The following is a 19,404-nucleotide window of genomic DNA, read 5'->3' as shown; positions in this document are numbered from 1 at the left end:
GGTAGGAGCGGTCTGGGTTGGGAGAAGACAAAAAGAGAAACGAAGTTAAGGAAGCGATTTAAGTGCCGGAACTCACTCCTATATCCTTAACAACCGACTGGGGCACACACCGCTTCTTCGGGAAGACATGCGTCCTACAGGCAGATCCGGCAGGCTCCGAGCTCTCACCCCGGAGGCCTCGGAGGCGGGGCGAGAGGCCTCCGAGTGATCGGAGGGAAGAGAGGCTACTGGACAACCCGCCGCTGGGTATCCGGCCCATCGCGAGCATGCGCGTGCCGGCGGCCCGTTCCCGCGGTATCTTGTCCGTCCGGGCCGCCGTCGCGGGTGGGGAAACGCCTCCGGCCGCGGTCTCTGCGCATGCTCGGGAGGGCGGGCCCGCTTCCCACTCCCGGGAGGAAGGCGAGAGCAGGTGATGTGGGAGCCGGCGGGAGTATTTGCCGGCTACACAGAGCGTGGGCCGGAAGTGGAGGAGCCGAGAGCGGCGCCGCAGGAGCTCCGGGCTACACTGTGGCGACGGCGGCGGCCCCTCGGCTGGAGGAGGACGATGAGGAGCGACGGAAGCGGCGCGGGGGGACGCTTCTCCGCGGCGCCGGGTTCCGAGTCCGCGGCCGACTGCGCAGCCTGCGAGCAGGTCTAAGTAAGTGCGGTGCGGGCCTCGGGGCCGCCGTGTCCCGGGGCCGCGGGGGGCGGCCGGCGGGGGCCTCCCGGGAGCGCGGGGCTACGCGCCCAGGGCCGTGCGGGACCGGACGGAGCCCTCTCCGCAGCCTCGCCGGCCGAGGGGGGAGAAGCCCAAACAGACGCCGCTGTGGGAACCGAGGCGCGCCGATTCCCGACCGCCCTCCAGTGCGGCGCCGGGACGCTGTCCTAGAAGGTGTCTTAGAATCCGCTGTTTCCAGTAACGTGTACAAACCGGCGCGTGGACACCATCCATCCCCAGCCCAGCCCTCCCCCGCACACAGGAAAAGTGCAGCGAAAATCCCAGCTGCCAGGTGTGAGATATGGAGTAGTCCTGGCCCACTCAGGTCAAGAACAGGTTTAGACCTGCGAATTCCATGTTAGGAACTTTGGGGTGTTTATGAAACGGGGCGGGAGCACCCCATAGAATTAAGTCAGTTTTGCTGTAGAGTCTTGTCAACATGTGTTTTCTGCAAAATGCATTACGAGACTTACTGCCCAAGGTATCAGAACCCCAAACAAAGTCTTTTATTCGATAGCTCTTTGACTTAGGTTCACCATGTTACAGTTACTGCATAGAAAGGCACAAGAAGATGTGGGCTTTAAGTTTTGATGCTTGGCTTTTCATGGATCCTCTCCTGGTATCTTTCGGCACGCGTTAAGAACTTGTGCGCAAGCGTGGGTTAATCTCGTATCTTTTGCTGAGAGGTTAAGTTTTATTCCACGAGCTAAGAACTCGTGGTTGACCATCTAGTGGTATGTCATAATTGTCCTGCTTACGTCCTAGACTGCTCAATTCAGTAGCTGTTAATAGAGATTTACTGTGTGCCAGGCATTGCTCTGTCGACTGAAAATACGGATTTGCATAAGATGATGTCACTGTCATCAAGGAACTCACAGTCTCTGTAAAGCAGATGAATTACACTACGGCAGTGAGTGCCACCACATGAATTTGTACAAACTACAGGATGTGAAATGGTTGGCAGTAGGGAGTAGAGGACCAGGGAAGGCTTTCTGAAGGAGCTGCTACCTGAGCTGGGTTTTGACAGGAAAAAATAAGGCAGCGCCCTAATTCCTTCCTGTGTGCACCTACTCAGGTAATCTCCAGTGAGTCCTACCATTATTTCATCCAGGTCTAGCAGACCTTCTAGTTGTACTTACTCTGCTCTAGTAGATAATAAAATGCTTTAACTTTTGTCTTGTACAAGTAGCTGCGTGTACTAACATACTGTGTTACAGTTGATCGCGGCTGTGTTTCAGTTACGTGTTTGACCCCCTTTTTACACACCAGGAGACATATATTTAGAAAGCTTACGTGAGTTGGCAAAAGCCACCCAGCTGTCAGCATACGGAGCCTGAAAACACCCTCGTTCCCACAGCACGACGCTGCTTGCCATTGATAGGTCCTTTGGAATGATGAAAGTGAGCCAGCTTATGAATATCTGTACATACGGACCTTGGCAAGCCTCCTGGCTTCTCAGCCACACCTCAGGCCTGAGCGAGAGCATTTACTAACCAAGTTGTCCTGGGTCAACATTGTGACTTTAGAAGTGGGTACAGGAAACAATCCAACCTAACCTTTTTCTGGGATCTCTTCTCTCTGGTCGCTTACCTCAGGAAAATCTACTTCTGTTTCTCTGTTTTTCTTTAATTTAGAACTCGGTTGTTACTCAGAGATTCTAAAATCTTTCTAATTATCGGTTAGTCACCTCAGGAATGTTTGAGGCCCTTATATACTCTTTTGAGAACAGACCTAAAAAAAAAAAAAAAAGGGTTCTAGTTTTTCTATTTAAGATTTTTTCCCCCTCAAGCGATAGACTGCATAATAAATTATTACATTTTACGTTGCTGTTTCGTATAAGTCTCAACTCCTACAGCAGTATATTGTACTGGAATTACAAAGCTCTAGTATATCCAGGGTGTGAACTGTGTGCGTTTATGAGCTAGCCTGAGAATCTTACTTCTTCTGTAACTGATTTTATAAGAAAATAAATTCCAAGTTTCACCCATTTAGTTAATAGTATTTAGAACACTATCCCGTCGTAAGTTGGAAACGTCCTGAATTTCATTATCAGTTTTAATTCTTACATCACTGTTTGCATTTTTAGCCTTGTGGATCTATTTTTTTAACCCTTTTCTTTCTTTGATATTTATAATCTCAGAATAAATTGTGATTGACTTCCACAGTGACAAGAATCTGTTATCTTTGTTCTCTCAGAGTTGACTAGATTTGCGAAGTCTTCTGTGCTTCAGGCGAAAGGGAAAGCACAAAAATGCTACTAAGTTGCTGCCTGGTATAATGTTCCAGATGTCTGCTCAAGCCAATTGAAATCCCAGTTTAAATCCAGCATCTCCATAGGCAGTTACTGTTGATTTGTCCCATAGGACTATTAATACACACTTTTTCATTATTGGTGACACGTGGGTAACCATTAGGGAAATAGATAATTCATCCTGTGGTGTCTCCAGCACACTGATAGTGGCTGTTTGTGTTTTCATTTCAGCTGTGCAGCTGGCATGGTTTCTTAACTTTCCGGTGCTTAGCAGAAAAGGAGATCCATTGATGCAGGAGAGCTGAATCTGCTTTCCCTGTTACTTGAAATGTGATTGGAAGCTGTGAATTCCCCCAGAGGATACCATTCTCCCCCGGTGATGCAGACGTTAGGCGTGACACATGAATTTGCTTTCCACTTTTTAGTCTTCCCTTGAACCTGCACATGGTTTTGTCACTTGTCGGTATGTTTCTTTAATGTACGAGCAGTTTTTATTTTTAAGCAAGATGTTCCTAAAATTATCAATCGAGATGGATATAAAGGCCTTTAAAATAATAGTATGTTTATGACTTCTTAAAATTGTATTTATAATTGGTTACTCTTCAGTCAGATTTTTTTTGGGGAAGTCATATTTAATTCATGTATAGGTAAAACATCTTCTGTAGTTTTCAAAGACCTTTTACTGTTGGCAGAATCAGTAAATGAATATATACTGTGCAGTACGATATAAACTTCTGCATTTAAAAAATAATGAGAATAATTAGCATTTACTTTTTTTTTTGCGAGACAGTTCCAGGCTTCATTAAAGTATAATTTTATATGCGATTGAAAGAGTAACATATTTGTTCAGTTTACTCTGCTAGTATTATTGGGGCAGTCATAATTAAATGTATCCATTCCCATAGTTTGAGCTTTAGTTCTTGATATATCTAAGTTGTTAATCTTTATTTATTTAAAATTTTTGGATAAAATATTGCTAAATGAATAAGTGGCATAGACAGCTGTTTGATGGAAAGTAAGAGAAATTCTTCACCCTAGAGTTGTACTTTGTCCTGTTTTTTAAAAATTGGCAAAAATTTCCCCATGGTTTCTTTAAGTATTCAAGCATAATGAAATCCAGAGATTACTAAAATTATGTTGTGAAGGGCACATAGTTAAGGTTTTCGTTTTCTTTTGCTCTGTGTAAGGACAGTGTGATCTTTCTCTAATTTTCCTTGGCCCCTCTATAATTAAATTTATGTTAGACATATACAGTTACATATGCCCATGATCCCTGAGTAGACCAAGGGCTACTGAGTAGATCATGAGCTACTTAAGAATAGGACTGCATATTTATAAGTTTTAAATAGTCTATAGTGTCTGAGCACTATGATTCAGATAGCAGGTGTCTGCAAGTATTGGTGGCGTTGTCTTTAATCTTGAAATACTATGATAAGATGCAATGGAATCTGATGAGGCTGGGAAACCAACCCTGGGACCATTTTGTGGTCTGGGCTGGGTTTGAGAACTCCCTTGGGGGACGTGTAGTTGTGTTCTGAGGACTCATATGATTGAAGGTGAGCATACGTTTGGTATTGATCTCTCTTTTTTTTTAAGCCTCAGCTTACTGAACAGTTATTTAAATATTTTTCCTTAGAAATGGAACCATTTGCGATCCTCCAAGTACATATGTGAGGGAGCACATAAGGTGATTAAAGGAGGTCAGACGCACATGTTCATCACTCACTCAGTTGACTGGTCACTCAGCTCACACCGTAACCAACATGGTGGTTCTGACAGCTTCACCGCTATAAATTGTTTATATTTTTAGCCTTAAATGGGTTACTGTGTACTTATATGGGCTGATATTTAAAGATAGGAAGCATATGGAGCAATAAAGGTGAACAAAACAAGTTAATGACTAAAATTCTCAAGATGAGCATCATCAGATTTCTTTTCATTCATTTGCTCAAAGTACTTGTAGAGTATAAAAAGATACTACTAATATTTCAGAACCATTCTTTTAAAAAGAAAACAATCATAATTAGATTTACTTTGTCTATACATTACAATAAAAATTAGTCTTTTTTTTTTTTTTTTTTTTTTTTTTTTTTTTTTTTTTTGCGGTACGCGGGCCTCTCACCGTTGTGGCCTCTCCCGTTGCGGAGCACAGGCTCTGGACGCGCAGGCTCAGCGGCCATGGCTCACGGGCCCAGCCGCTCCGCGGCATGTGGGATCTTCCCGGACCGGGGCACGAACCCGTGTCCCCTGCATCGGCAGGCGGACTCTCAACCACTGTGCCACCAGGGAAGCCCCTAGTCATGTTTTTAATAGATTGTTTCTTGAGGAGTGCTCATAATATCAGATGGCACCTCTAACCACTTCATCTAAATAAAAAGCACAAAAATTGTTTTTAAGGTTGATATTTTTTCATTCGGATATAAGACCTGTGCATGTTATAATAATGTACCTATTATTGATATTGTAACATAGTTAAATTTACTTTGCATGTTATTTTATATGTAGCCCTAGCATCAGTTGTTTTTTAAAAAATATATTTGTTTACACATCATGCTTTTTTGTTCATAATTAACATAAAGCATGTAAAACATCAGATGAGGAGGATTTGTTTAGTTTTGGGTAAGTCTGTGTTGTTAACGAAGCATCAGGTACTCAAGGAACAGATAAATTGAGATTATCGATGGAGTAGACATGGAGAATGGGAATAATTCATAAACAAGTATGATGGTTGGAGCCATGAGAAAGAATGAAATCCCTGAGGGAAAGAAAGGTAAATACACAGGGCCTTGGAAAATGCCAACATTTAGGGGTGGGTCAGAGCGAGAAACACAGTGATTTGATTATACTGGAAGCTGAGGAAGATTCCAGGTTTGGTGCTACTTAGGGGTACGGTGTTGCAGTGGGGATTGGGAAAAGTCCATTGGATTTATTAGTAAGTGAGGTTTGCTTTTTATGAGAGATCATCACAAGAGCTCACGCATCAGATCCTCTACTAGCGAGTAGTTAGCAGTTACTGGGGTGGTCGAAGCCATAGATAGATGGGCTTTAGAGACATTTGATATGTGAGAGCTGGTGTGATAACTTGGCAAAGGTAGAATTGAGAAATGAGAATAAGTCAGGCACTTATTTAAGACGTAGGCATAAGATTAGAAACAGAGTAATAATGTAGAAGAAGAATGGCAGATGAAGGATATTGGTTGACCGAGCTTCTATGCTCTACAGGTCTAATGTTCTTTCCCTTTTTAATTAGTATAAACATTGATTTCACTTGGAGTACATTAAACTCAAATTTCTCTTTATTGTTTATGATACTAAGATGTTATCAGCAGGTGCATCGCAGCATGCAAAAGAACCTGGCGAATAACCCATCTCTTCTGGCAACACATTTCATAAATTTTCCTCATAGGATGTACTTTTTTTTTTTTTCGCGGTATGCAGGCCTCTCACTGCTGTGGCCTCTCCTGTTGCGGAGCACAGGCTCCGGACGCGCAGGCTCAGCGGCCATGGCTCACATGTGGGATCTTCCCAGACCAGGGCTCGAACCCGTGTCCCCTGCAGTGGCAGGGGGATTCTTAACCACTGCGCCACCAGGGAAGTCCGAGAAAAGGTTTTGTTAACCCTTTATTCAAAAAACACTAATTTTTTGACAAAAGAAGTGGAAAACTTACTGTTAGCTCTAGGATCTGTGCAGTGGACTGTACCGGAGGCAGCGTTCATTTTTATTGGTCATCGTAGCCCCTGGGTTTATGTGAAGTTGTTTTTACATCTCAGCAGATGGCTCTAGTAATTGTACTTTGTTGATAGTTTCAGCAGATTTATCCAAAAAAAATCCTTCTTATATTGTTTGATAGATCCAGTCCCATTAAGAGCATGGTGGTGTGATACAGAAGGAGGAGCAGAAATTATTGGTTAATTGGGTTATAGGACAAATAAGGCAGTTCGTGCATGGAGGTCTCTTTCTAAACCGCCAATATGCCGTAATGTATTATAGAGAAGAGACACACACTCTAGAACAGTTTTTATTAACCTGTCCTTAAAATTGACATCCATTTGATATTCCTCAAAATGAATTGACTTTTATTGACTTCCACAGTTTAACAGTCCATTGCAAGATTACCTTTGTTTATCACAAAGTCATTTAATTAAGGCAGCTTTTCAGGAATGCTTTGTGGAAAACTGCAAGGTTAAATCCCTATTGTTCCTAACCAATAATGGACTCAGATATGCCATTTTTCTGGTGTCCAGTCTTAAATATATATGTCTGATGCTCAGAATGCTGTTGTGTTTTCTTAGAAATCTAATAATTCAGATACATTACTGGATTGTTCATTTAAAAAAAAACATTTTAGGGCTTCCCTGGTGGCGCGGTGGTTGGGGGTCCGCCTGCCGATGCAGGGGACACGGGTTCGTGCCCCGGTCCGGGAAGATCCCACATGCCGCAGAGCGGCTGAGCCTGCGCGTCCGGAGCCTGTGCTCCGCAACAGGAGAGGCCACAACAATGAGAGGCCCGCGTACCGCAAAAAAAAAAAAAAAAAAAAAAAAAAAAAAAATTTTAGTTTTGAATATATATAAAGTGGTGTACTACCCGTAGGGATACAGTAGTGAAAAAGAACACAGTTCCTGGCCTTACAAATTTAAATTCAGTACTGTATGTTGAAAAGATTCTGAAGACGAAGCAGCTGTTATAGGAAATTACCAGTGATTTGAGAAGCATCCATACCATGAACATGATGAGATTCTAAGAGACTCAGAAATAGTTAGATGCTTTGAAATCAGAGATTAAGAGCTTTGGGTCAAAAAGACTTGATTTCTCATCTTGTCTCTAGCATTAATCAGCCTTGTAAATGTTAGCAAGTTGCTTCACCTCTCTACCTGTTTTTTTTTTTTCATCTGTAGAAAGGAAATAACATTGCATGCTTCCTTAATTTGTGAGGATTAAATGACTTAAATTGGAAAAATGAGTCAGCTGAAAATTAATGAAAATTGCTCAGACATTGTTACAGCCCTCAGAGATGCCACCAGAGCATGAGGTATGCTGGGGACTGTGGTTCCTGACAGAGGAGCCCAGGAAGACGGCTGCTGTTACTCACTAACCATTATCACAGGGAGACCATACTTCTGTCCCAGCCTCACTTCACTTCGAAATATGTCATCTCAGCCAGGCAGCAGGTCTCTGGATATTGAGAGCTAGAGCATCAACAATTCCCTATTCCGGGGTTAAAATGCCCTTAAATATTTCTGTAGTTACAAATGGGAGAGCTGGTTGGATCAACAGTGAGATGCTTGAGCAGAACTTATTTCAGAAGCTCTCACTGATCATGGATCCTGTCCTGTTCCCATCCTCTGGAAGAAAGAGGAGAAGGAAGAGCCCGGTGCGAGAGACCAAAAGGCTGATCTCTGTACAGAGCTTGTGATTTCTGGGGAAGAGCTCAGAAACTTGTTTTCAGGAAATTTCTCAACAAAAGATTTGACTGTCAGGTGATGCTGGCATTTCTCATGTTCTCAGGCATTTCTCATTATATGAGGTTAGATTTACTGTGTACATTATAGAAAGACCTTTAAAAAATAGATGTTTTGCCATAATTTCCTATGAATGATGATAAATATATGCAAGCAACTGTGTGTTTAAAAAAGCAAATTTATCTTTAAACATCTAGTTGCAGTTCCCAAGAAGGACAGAATGAAATAAGATGATGTAAAAACAAAGATGATGGTAATGATGACAGTCATGGTAACGATGATAATAGCTGTTTACTGAGCCTTTTCTGTGAGTGAAGTCTTGTTTTGGAGGCAGCAAAAAAAAAAAAAAGAGACTACTTTTTTAAAAAAGATATTTTTTCAAAGTTTGAAAATCGAAAACTTTATATAGTTTAATCTATATAGGTGGTTTGAATTTCAAAATATGCCCTGTCCATGTATTATGAGGTTTATGTTTTATTTAGTGTTGTACTAGTTTTTTATAAGAACTTTGATGTGAAAACTTGAGTCAATTCACTCCTGATTATCCAGGTTGTAGGAGTGCTTTGCCATGCCCTTATCAAATTCCTATATATTTTTTTCTTATAGGTGTTTGGTAAGTTCTAATTTTGATGTTAATTCAAGCAGAACATGGTTAAGAATGTAGTAGTACAGCCAGAAATACTAGTCACAAAAGCAAATGAAGTTAATATATCTGTAGCATTTGTAAATGCTTTTTTATCAATTTTGTTTGACAATGCTGACCACCTTTATAAATAGGCATTTTTAGAATTCTCATTCTACTGAAAAGGAAATTCAAACTGGAAATAACTGATAAACCCAAGATTATTTAACAAATATATGGTAGAGCAGACTTTAAGGGTGATGGAATTTTAGTGTTTTTTTCCTACTATATCACCAAATAAGTGATATTTGAGTTACTCATCTCTCTGATACTTCTGCCATAAACGATTGGCTTGACTATGAAAAAAAGTACATTTTTTCCCTAAAGAAATATCTTAAATGGTATCTTATTTTCCAAATGACACAGTGCCTTAGTATATTTGTATGTTATATCCCAAACCTTGTTAATCCTAATCATTATACAAAAATTATTTTATTTTGATGTATAAAGTAAATGCCAGTCTGTTTTCAAATTTTCCTAATATAACTTCCGGGTACAAATGAAAATCGTTCTCTTAAAGAAATAAAATTAAGTAAGCATTAGATGAAAAATTTAAGTGCTCAGATGTGTTGTTCAGACTTATCCACTACAGTGAAGGATTATAGAGTAGCCCTGTATAATTTAAGCTGTTGATGAATAGTGGTCAGAGATTGTAAACAGCATTGATTATTGACCTGGAACAGTTATTCAGTATTCAGTGTAATTGGCTTATTTGGCTGCTGTAGTGTAGCCTCTTTCAATCTGGTTCTTATCCAGGTCTGACACCTAATGCTCAGGTATTGCTTCTCTAGTTGTTAAGCTTGGATCTTTGTTTTACCTCACATACCTGCTTTTCTCTGGCTTAACATAGTGCTTATTGTAATAAAACTTGCTGCAACTGGGTGGCAGTGTTGATTTTAGAGAAACTTCAGAAAAATGCTACACTGTTGGTTTATGTTCAAAGAGAGTTATTTGAATGCAAATTCAGATTCGAAGGTCCATGTTTGGCGGAATAGTAAAATATTCTTGGTGAGATTATAATGAAAAATGGAATCTATTAAATTGTCTAACTCATCTTTGTAGCCAGTATAATTTAACTTGGTTTTCAGTGTTTAAATCTAATTTGATGAACTAAAATGCCACATTTATTAGCTTATGAAATACAATAAAATTTTATAAAGATAAGTCATTAACAATTATTTATTAAACTTAAGAATAACTTCTTTATGGTAGTTTTGTTAGTGAGTAAAAGAATGTAATTTTTAAAAATGGTAAATATATAAGTAAATGAGTACTACATAAGCAAAATTGTAACATCTCACCTCTTGTGCCTTTTTAAGACAACACACATAAACTTTATTTGATAACAAAAACAATGACTTCTGAAAGCTTTTCTTTTGTATTTTCTTTACATCAGTTACAGCTTTTAGCAAACTTTAAAAAGATTTTTCTCCAGTAAGTCGTTTTCTTCATTTATCTCTGGTTCTGAAATAGAATTTCTGTGTCTTTGTTTCACACTTATCCCCCAAGTGTTTATGGCCTTATCAGTATACTGTAGCAATCTTTGTTGACCCGCTGGTGTGAAATTGCAGTGAGGGCTCTATAAAAGATTGAGCATATTTCACAGTATTAACTATCTAAAGTCTCTTTTTAATCAGATATGAAAGACAAATGATTAGACTTTTTCTTAAAAATAATACAATATTAGAAACTAGTGTTCCATTTAAATTATTTTTTAAATTTAGCTGTGAGAACCTCCAAATAGAAGGGAACATATTTTATATTTTAGTTTAATTATAATTTTCTTCTATAATGTGAAAAAGAAAATTGACAATAAATTCTATTGGATTGGTCTTGATAGGTTAGAATCTGTTAACTACCTCTTTAATAAAATTTGCCCTTAACCTACCTAGCTCAGTAAAGTTGTTTTGGGTCCATCTCCTAGAGAAATGGAAACAAAAGCAAAACTAGACAAATGGGACTTAATTAAACTTAAAAGCTTTTGCACAACAAAGTAAATCATAAACAAAACGAAAAGACAGCCTATGGACTGGGAGAAAATATTTGCAAACCATGAGACCAACAAGGCCTTAATTTCCAAAATATACAAACAGTCTATACTGCTCAATATCAGAAAACCCCCAAAAACTCTCAACCCAATCCAAAAATGGACAGAAGACCTAAATAGACATTTCTCCAAAGAAGACATACAGGTGGCCAGTGGCACATGAAAAGATGCTCAGCATCACTAATTATTAGAGAAATGCAAATCAAAACTACAATGAGATGCCACCTCACACTGATCAATCAAAATGGCCATCATCAAAAAGTCTACAAATAATAAATACTGAAGAGGTTGTGGAGAAAAGGAAGCTCTCCTAAACTGTTGATGAGAATGTAAATTGGTGCAGCCATTATGGAGAACAGGATGGAGGTTCCTTAAAAACTAAATATAGAATTACTCTATGATCGAGCAGTCTCATTCCTGGGCATATATCCAGAAAAGACGAAAACTGTAATTCAAAAAGATGGATGCACCCCAGTGTTCATAGCAGCACTATTTACAATAGCCAAGACGTGGAAGCAGCCTAAATATACATCAGCAGATGAATGGATAAAGAAAATGTGGCATACACACACACACACACACACACACACACACACTGGAATATTACTCAGCCCCCAAAATGAATGACATAATGCCATTTGTAGCAACATGAATGGACCTAGAGATTATCATGTTAATTGAAGTAAGTCAGACAGAGAAAGACACCGTATGGTGTCACTTATATGTGGAATATAAAAAAATTATACAAATGAGTTTATTTACAAAACAGAAATAGACTCACAGATATAGAAGGCAAACTTATGGTTACCAAAGGGGAAGGAGGGGGAGATAAATTGGGAATTTGGGATTAACAGGTATACACTGTTAGATAAACAAGGACCTACTATGTAGCCCAAGATACATTCAATATCTTGTAATGACATTATGGAAAAGAATGGAAAAGAATCTGAAAAAGTTATATGTGTGTGTGTGTGTGTGTGTGTGTATGTATGTATCTATATATAACTGAATCACTGCTGTACACCTAAAACATTGTAAGTCAACTATGTTTCAATTTAAAGAAAGAGTAAAATACCAAGGAATAAATTTAACCAAGGAGGTAAAAGAATTGAACACTGAACACTATAAGACATTAATGAAAGAAATTGAAGGATACACAAGAAAGTGGAAAGGTATTTGGTACTCATGGATTGGAAGAATTAATATTGTTCATACTGCCCAAAGCAGTCTACAGATTCAGTACAATCCCTATCAAAATTCCAGTGGCGTTTATCTCAGAAATAAAACAAATAATCCTAAAATTTGTATGGAACTACAAAAGACCCTGAATAGTCAAAGTATTCTTGAGAAAGGAAAACAAAGGTGGAGACATCATGCTTCCTGATTTCAAACTCTATTACAAAGCTATAGTAATCAGAACAGTATGGTATTGGCACAAAAACAAACACATAGATCAGTGGAACAGGATAGAGAGCCCAGAAATAAACCCACACATAATATGTCAATTTATGACAAAGGAGCCAAGAATATACAATGAGGAATGGACAGTTTCTTCAATAAATGATATTGGGTAAACTGGGTAGCCACATGTGGAAGAATGAAACTGGACTACTGTTTTACACCATACAGAAAAATTAACTCAAAATGGATTAAAGTCGTGAAATTTAGCACTAACTCAAAAAGATATATGCACCACCATGTTTACTGTAGCATTATTTACTATATAGCCAGGATACAGAGACAACCTAGGTGTTCATTGATGGATGAATGAATAAAGAAAATGTGGGATGTGTCTGTGCGTACACACACACAATGGAGTATTATTCATCCATTAAAAAGGAGGACATTTTGCCATATATAACAACATGAATAGATCTTGAGGGCATTATACTAAGTAAAGTAAGTCAGAGAAGGACAAATACTATATGATCTCACTTATGTGTAGATTCTGAAAACAAACAAAACAACCCCATACTCATAGATAGAGAGAACATATTGGTTGTTGCCAGAAGCTGGGGGTAGTGAGCAAAATAAAAGAAGTGGGTCAAAAGGTATAAACTTAACAGTTGTAAAATAAGTCATGGGGATGTTATGCACAGCATGGTGACAAGTTAATACTGTATTGAATGTTTGAAAGTTGCTAAGCGTAGATCTTAAAAGTTCTCATCACAAGAAAAAGATTTTGTAACTATGTATAGAGATGGATGTTAACTAGATTTATTGTGATCATTTTGCAGTATATACAGATATTGAATCATTATGTTGTACACCTGAAATTAATATGGTATATGTCAGTTTTACCTCAAATTAAAAAGTTGCCCTCACCTTACCTAGCTGACCAGTGGGTGCACCAGGAGCATTAGAAGCGTGCTGCTTGGTCTCCAGGCTCTTCTGTCTGCACAGCTGGGACACAGCCAATCTACTTATGCTCCAGAGCGTTTGTTCCCTCATATAAAAAATTGGGAACATGGCATCAACTTATTTTTCTGTCAAATCAAGGAGAATACATGAATGAAAGTACCTGCATTTTTTTTAAGAAAATGAATATAGTTTGATGAATATTTGTGTTTCATATATACAGCAGTGGAGGGAGAAAGGAGACCTTGAGAACTGAAGGAATGAAGAAAATTAGAACAATCGATTTTGTGGATGGATTGATGTAGGTTTCCAAGGATTCACCTAGTACCATGATTTATTACATCATGGATCTAACTTTTAAAATAATAGATATATGTTGAATTACTGATTCTCCCTATCTCTGTCTCTCTTCAGGACGCTTACGGAGAGCCACAATGGAAAAGTCCTGGATGCTGTGGAACTTTGTTGAAAGATGGCTAATAGCTTTGGCTTCATGGTCTTGGGCTCTCTGCCGTATTTCTCTTTTACCTTTAATAGTGACTTTCCATCTGTATGGAGGCATTATCTTACTTTTGTTAATATTCATATCAATAGCAGGTATTCTCTATAAATTCCAGGATGTATTGCTTTATTTCCCAGAACAGCCATCTTCTTCACGCCTTTATGTTCCCATGCCGACTGGTATTCCACATGAAAACATTTTCATCAGAACCAAAGATGGAGTGCGTCTAAATCTTATTTTGATAAGATACACTGGAGACAATTCGCCCTATTCCCCAACTATAATTTATTTTCATGGGAATGCAGGCAACATAGGTCACAGGTTACCGAATGCATTGCTTATGTTGGTTAACCTCAAAGTTAATCTTTTGCTTGTTGATTATCGAGGATATGGAAAAAGTGAAGGAGAAGCAAGTGAAGAAGGACTCTACCTAGATTCTGAGGCTGTGCTAGACTACGTGATGACCAGACCTGACCTTGACAAAACAAAAATTTTTCTTTTCGGCCGTTCCTTGGGAGGGGCAGTAGCTATTCATTTGGCCTCTGAAAATTCACATAGGATTTCAGCCATTATGGTGGAGAACACATTTTTAAGCATACCGCATATGGCCAGCACTTTATTTTCATTCTTTCCAATGCGTTACCTTCCTTTATGGTGCTACAAAAATAAATTTTTGTCCTACAGAAAAATCTCTCAGTGCAGAATGCCTTCTCTTTTCATCTCTGGACTCTCTGACCAATTAATCCCACCAGTAATGATGAAGCAACTTTATGAACTTTCCCCATCTCGGACTAAGAGATTAGCCATTTTTCCTGATGGAACTCATAATGATACATGGCAATGCCAGGGTTACTTCACTGCCCTTGAACAGTTCATCAAAGAAGTAATAAAGAGTCATTCTCCTGAAGAAATGGCAAAAACTTCATCTAATGTAACAATTATATAATGTTTTTTTTTGATTAATGCACTGTATTTTAATTTGTGCAGAACGATAAAGAATGTTCCTTTCTAGAAGTGTGTTATATCTGTACTTGTCTGAAGAGTGACATTAAACTTTGAAAGGACTTCAGTGCTCCTTTAAAATGATCCAAATAGTTTTTTACATTTGAAGGACTATAATTATTGGGATTTCATACATTTTCATCGAACCTTTCAATATGGTTATGTATCCATATCTTTAGTTTAGTATGCTATCATAATAGCATATTCAGAAGTTTCTTGTTGCTGAAGTTGTGTAATCTACATGACACTTAGATTAATGACTAAGTGTGGAAGGAGACATGTAAACAAGAAACCTTTGGGTATTATTCCTTTAGTAAATATTGGGACAATCATGGTAAGCAAACTTAGTTCTGTAATTGCATTTTTCACCGTAAAAATGAAATGCATGATGGTATTTTATTCCTTGACTTATGCAATGCAATGTTTTTAATGTAAATACTGGTCATATACCAATGTATATGGTAACCTGGGTTATATCTATTTTTATGTAAACTCTATTTTGTTTTTAGCAAGAAATGAAATTGAGGCCTATGTGCAGGTTGCCATTGAATTTTGCTCTGGTGAATGCTGAGATCCAGCTTTTTCTTACAAATAAATGGGACCCCATTTTCCAATATAAACGTACCGTGTTTTGTTAGGTACAGTCTGGATCATGGCATGTAAAAATAGAAATTGAGAATTTTACTGCAGCTTTGATGTGCATATTTGAACTTTTTAACATTTGTAATTTTGGTGGCAAAGAGAATTTTAGCTTCTGTCGATTTTGTAAGTCTACAGCTGAACCACTAATAGCAGTCATAATGAAGATTAGAATCTGTTTAAGAATTAGGAAGTCTTATCATTACATTATTGTACATACTATTTTACAAGAATTCCCACATTTCATTTTTAAGTCCAAGTATCTAGGTATATCTGTCCCACTAAAGCCAGGATATCATTTATTGGACTTTCTGAAAATAAAAGTTACAAAAACAAAAGTAAATGAAAACTATATTCTTTGGTCTGATGTTTCAGTTATGAAATAGAAGAACTGCATCAAAAGACAGCTTTAGGAAGTCTTATTTATTTTCTACATGTGAGAATGTGCGGATAAAGGAACTCTAGAGCTTTTGATCACAGAACCTGTGACCACATTTAACAAATAAATGGCTGTAAGTGGGAAGTAGTATTTCGACATATAGAAGGTAAGAAAAATCTTATTTAAAAAAAGAGCCCCTTAATCCTTACAGGATTTACCTTAAGATATATAAGCTAAGTTGTTTCAAGCAGTCCTCAAAAATTAGATGTAATTGAGCTCTGTATGTTATGTCAGCTTTAACATATGATATTCTGAGTATTTTAGCTATATTTATTGGCTTTGTGCAAGCAGCTAGGGCAGAGAAATAATGGGTCAGTAATCTTGACCTTAATTGAAGCTCTTTCCATAGAGATAGGGCTAGAAATACTTTTGCCAAATAACATTCTTATTCACTTTATGTCAGTATTTAGAAAAAAATAAATTATAGCAAGTATGATTTCTAAAGGATAATGTTTTCTATAAATTGTAAAAACATCATGCGTTTTTAAAAAAAGTTGGAAACGCGTATCATGGAAGGTGTATTTTGTATTTATAAATTCACTACAATTAAAGGCTACTTTTCATCTTGTCAATCATAGCTATGTAGAATGACTATCCTAACTAGTAATGTATTAACAAGAACGTTAATACAACAAAATGTAGTGTGTTTAGACATGAGTTTACGTGGCATACCTTAGACTTGTATCATTCTTTAAAGTTTACAAAGTACCTTATGTTTTCATGTGATGATTTAGTCTAGTACACTATGGAGGAATTTATCAACTTTAGTTATAAATATTATGCTGATGAAGTATAAAAAGCTTTTTCTTCATCAGTGTTTTGTTTTATGCTGCTTTTTTTTTTTTTTTAGTACTCCAGGTTTATTAACAATCCCCCCCTCTTCTTTTTGACCCAGGACTTCAGAAGTTGTGGAGTACATGTGTCCCATCCCTACCTTCATTCTCCTCTTTGGGTTGAGGAGCCTTTCTTTCTGCAACAAAAGGAAAAGGTGTCTAGGGTTGTAGCACATCTTTCCTTCCTAGTTTCCTTCTGTATTTGAGACTGGTTCCTTAGATGGGAAGAGAGTAGAAGACAAACTCCTATTATCAGGGGTCCATGAAGCCTGTGGCATCATTTTTTTAAAGCATGTCTAATATTGTGGCCAAAGCAATTGGTCTTAATAAAACGTGAATTCTTCATGAGTCACACCTTCATTTTGGACTCATCTCTTAGTGGGAATAGGTGTGTGTCCATCTTGTTTATTAATTTCTGGCTCATTGATGTAAGAGCAGCTGTAAGAGTTTCTGAATGAGTTTTTAAGTTATTAAGCTGCTGGAATTTGGAAACCCTAGAGTCATTTTAAATATGGCAAGAAAAAATCCGTTGAGATCAAAATCCATTATTTTAAAAGGGATTATTGCGGGTAAAATGGCAAAAAAGATCCTAAAAAAAGATATTACAAAATACAGGAAAAAATCATTTGTAACAGATAAAAGAATACTAATAGGATAGAAACAACTGGAAAGGGAAATGTGACATCGTTCTTAAATGTAGATCTAGGAAATAATTAGCTGGTGAGGTTGGTGAAAAGGAAGCATAACATGTAAAACAGATCATTTGAACTCAAGGTGTTTCTAACGGAGAAGGCAACTGGAGCACCTGATACTGCATCTACCCTATGTTTTTGCAAACACTTTGACTGTAAAATTGGTGGTTTCGTTAAAATGGTGTTCTGAAATTTGTTATGGGGCAGCTTAAATTTATCTTTTCATGACTGTAGACAGTTGAGAATAACCCAAATTCTACCTTTGGTAATGCGTCACCAGATTAATGATACCGTAATATTTATTGAGAATCATACCACCTGATGCTTTCATACTCATTTCTTTTGTTTATAAGATTTGGTTTGAGGTGGGTATGGGCTTGTTTGGTGGAATTAAAGAATGAAGGCCATACTCAATTTTATGTAAGCTATCATGCAAGCCCAGCCAAAGTGTAGTTTTTGACTGAGTCCTGTCCTTGAGGTTAGGAATAAATAAGGTAAACCTTAAAAGAGGGTGTCGCAGAAGTCACTTTTTAAATTAGACTATGATTGAGATATACTGAAAACCTCCACTGACCTCTCCCCTCTCTGTTTTTCTTATTATGTTTGACAGCAATTATGGAGAAAGAAATGTGAAAAGAATTAGTCATAATGCTTTTGGATTATCCTTAAATTTATGTATTTTCATATCACTCAGGTAAAGTTGGGAAATGACAGAGCACAGACATATTTTTAAAATCGGAGTAGAAAATAAAAAGCACTTCTGTTGACTTATATTGCCATATGCGCACATCATCTCAGCTAATCAGAAATAGTATATTCATTTGTATGACAAAATAAATGCATTCATCCTAATAGTAGTCAACACATTTTGCCAGATGGTGCAAATATACCTCCATTTATATTTTGTGTCTTAAAAATGTAGTTTAACAATAGGACTGTGTGTAAGAGACACTTTTTTTACGAAAAGTGTCATATATACATATGTAACAGGGATGAGTGTGTGTTGTTTAACATCATTTATAACAGAATTTCTGTCAGTACTCCATATACTGAAAATTCAAGTTGTTTTCAACTTCAAATACGTTCAGGATAAAATAAGTTAATCCCATTTCATAATGTAAATCATATTTTTGTTATTTGCCATATTTTATTTGAAGCAGTGATAAAATTTTATAACTCAAATCTGAATGTTATAGTACATTATGTGCTAATCATGGCAAAGGCAAACATTTACATTTGTGTTTTTACAATAAATTTCTTTTAAAATACACTTTCTATTTTTCTGTACTGACATATGCAATAAATTGATACATTAAAAGTTTGATTAATGTCTTAAGATAGTTTGTATTCAGTCTTTTCTATTAACCTAGATTATATGGTAGGACATTAAAGCTTCCTTAATGATCAAATAAACTCCTGAATTTGTTCTGAAATTAATTTTTATTGTACTAATGGTGTGAATAAAAAGTAGAAGTTAGATTTATTTTCCCTTTCCTCGTATTTTTCTCTCACATACATTTCATTTAGGCTAATATTAAATATTTTCTATATGTGAACTGCTGGTGAATGCATAGACCCAAAGCATTTGATTAGTTACATTAATCTAGGAATAAATAGATTTTAACTGTTCATGGTCATGTTGTCTTGAGATTTCATAAAGTGCCCTTTTATGAAATTATGCTTTTTTTTCTCTTATTATACTGTGTTAATGATTTGGGATGATTACAAAAATGGCCTAATATTCATTCGACCTTTAGGGGGCTGTAGCTTGCTTTCCTTAACCAGAAATTTGCATGCTTAAA

General features: G+C 37.4%; 1 protein-coding gene across 4 annotated transcripts; it reads left to right on the top strand.

Moving 5' to 3' along the window:
- The first annotated feature begins 384 nt into the window (after window positions 1-384).
- ABHD13 (abhydrolase domain containing 13) lies at window positions 385-19,140 on the top strand. Of its 4 annotated transcripts, XR_003004358.1 has the most exons (4): window positions 501-637; window positions 3,180-3,411; window positions 13,910-16,183; window positions 16,973-19,139. XR_003004358.1 is itself a non-coding variant. In XM_024753996.1 (3 exons), exons 2-3 carry the CDS (start codon window positions 3,393-3,395, stop codon window positions 14,941-14,943), a joined length of 1,053 nt encoding a protein of 350 aa, XP_024609764.1. In that variant the 5' UTR covers window positions 501-637; window positions 3,180-3,392; the 3' UTR covers window positions 14,944-19,140. The 4 variants fall into 4 exon arrangements, 3 of the variants coding, with proteins under 3 accessions (XP_024609766.1, XP_024609764.1, XP_024609765.1); XM_024753996.1 differs by having other exon boundaries at window positions 13,910-19,140; XM_024753998.1 differs by lacking the exons at window positions 3,180-3,411; window positions 16,973-19,139 and having other exon boundaries at window positions 385-637; window positions 13,910-15,613.
- Window positions 19,141-19,404: the final 264 nt, after the last annotated feature.

Source organism: Neophocaena asiaeorientalis, unplaced genomic scaffold (assembly GCF_003031525.2).
Source record: "Neophocaena asiaeorientalis asiaeorientalis breed wild unplaced genomic scaffold, Neophocaena_asiaeorientalis_V1.1 scaffold684, whole genome shotgun sequence".
NCBI lineage: Eukaryota > Metazoa > Chordata > Mammalia > Artiodactyla > Phocoenidae > Neophocaena > Neophocaena asiaeorientalis.
This window is presented reverse-complemented; position numbering and strand designations above follow the sequence as displayed.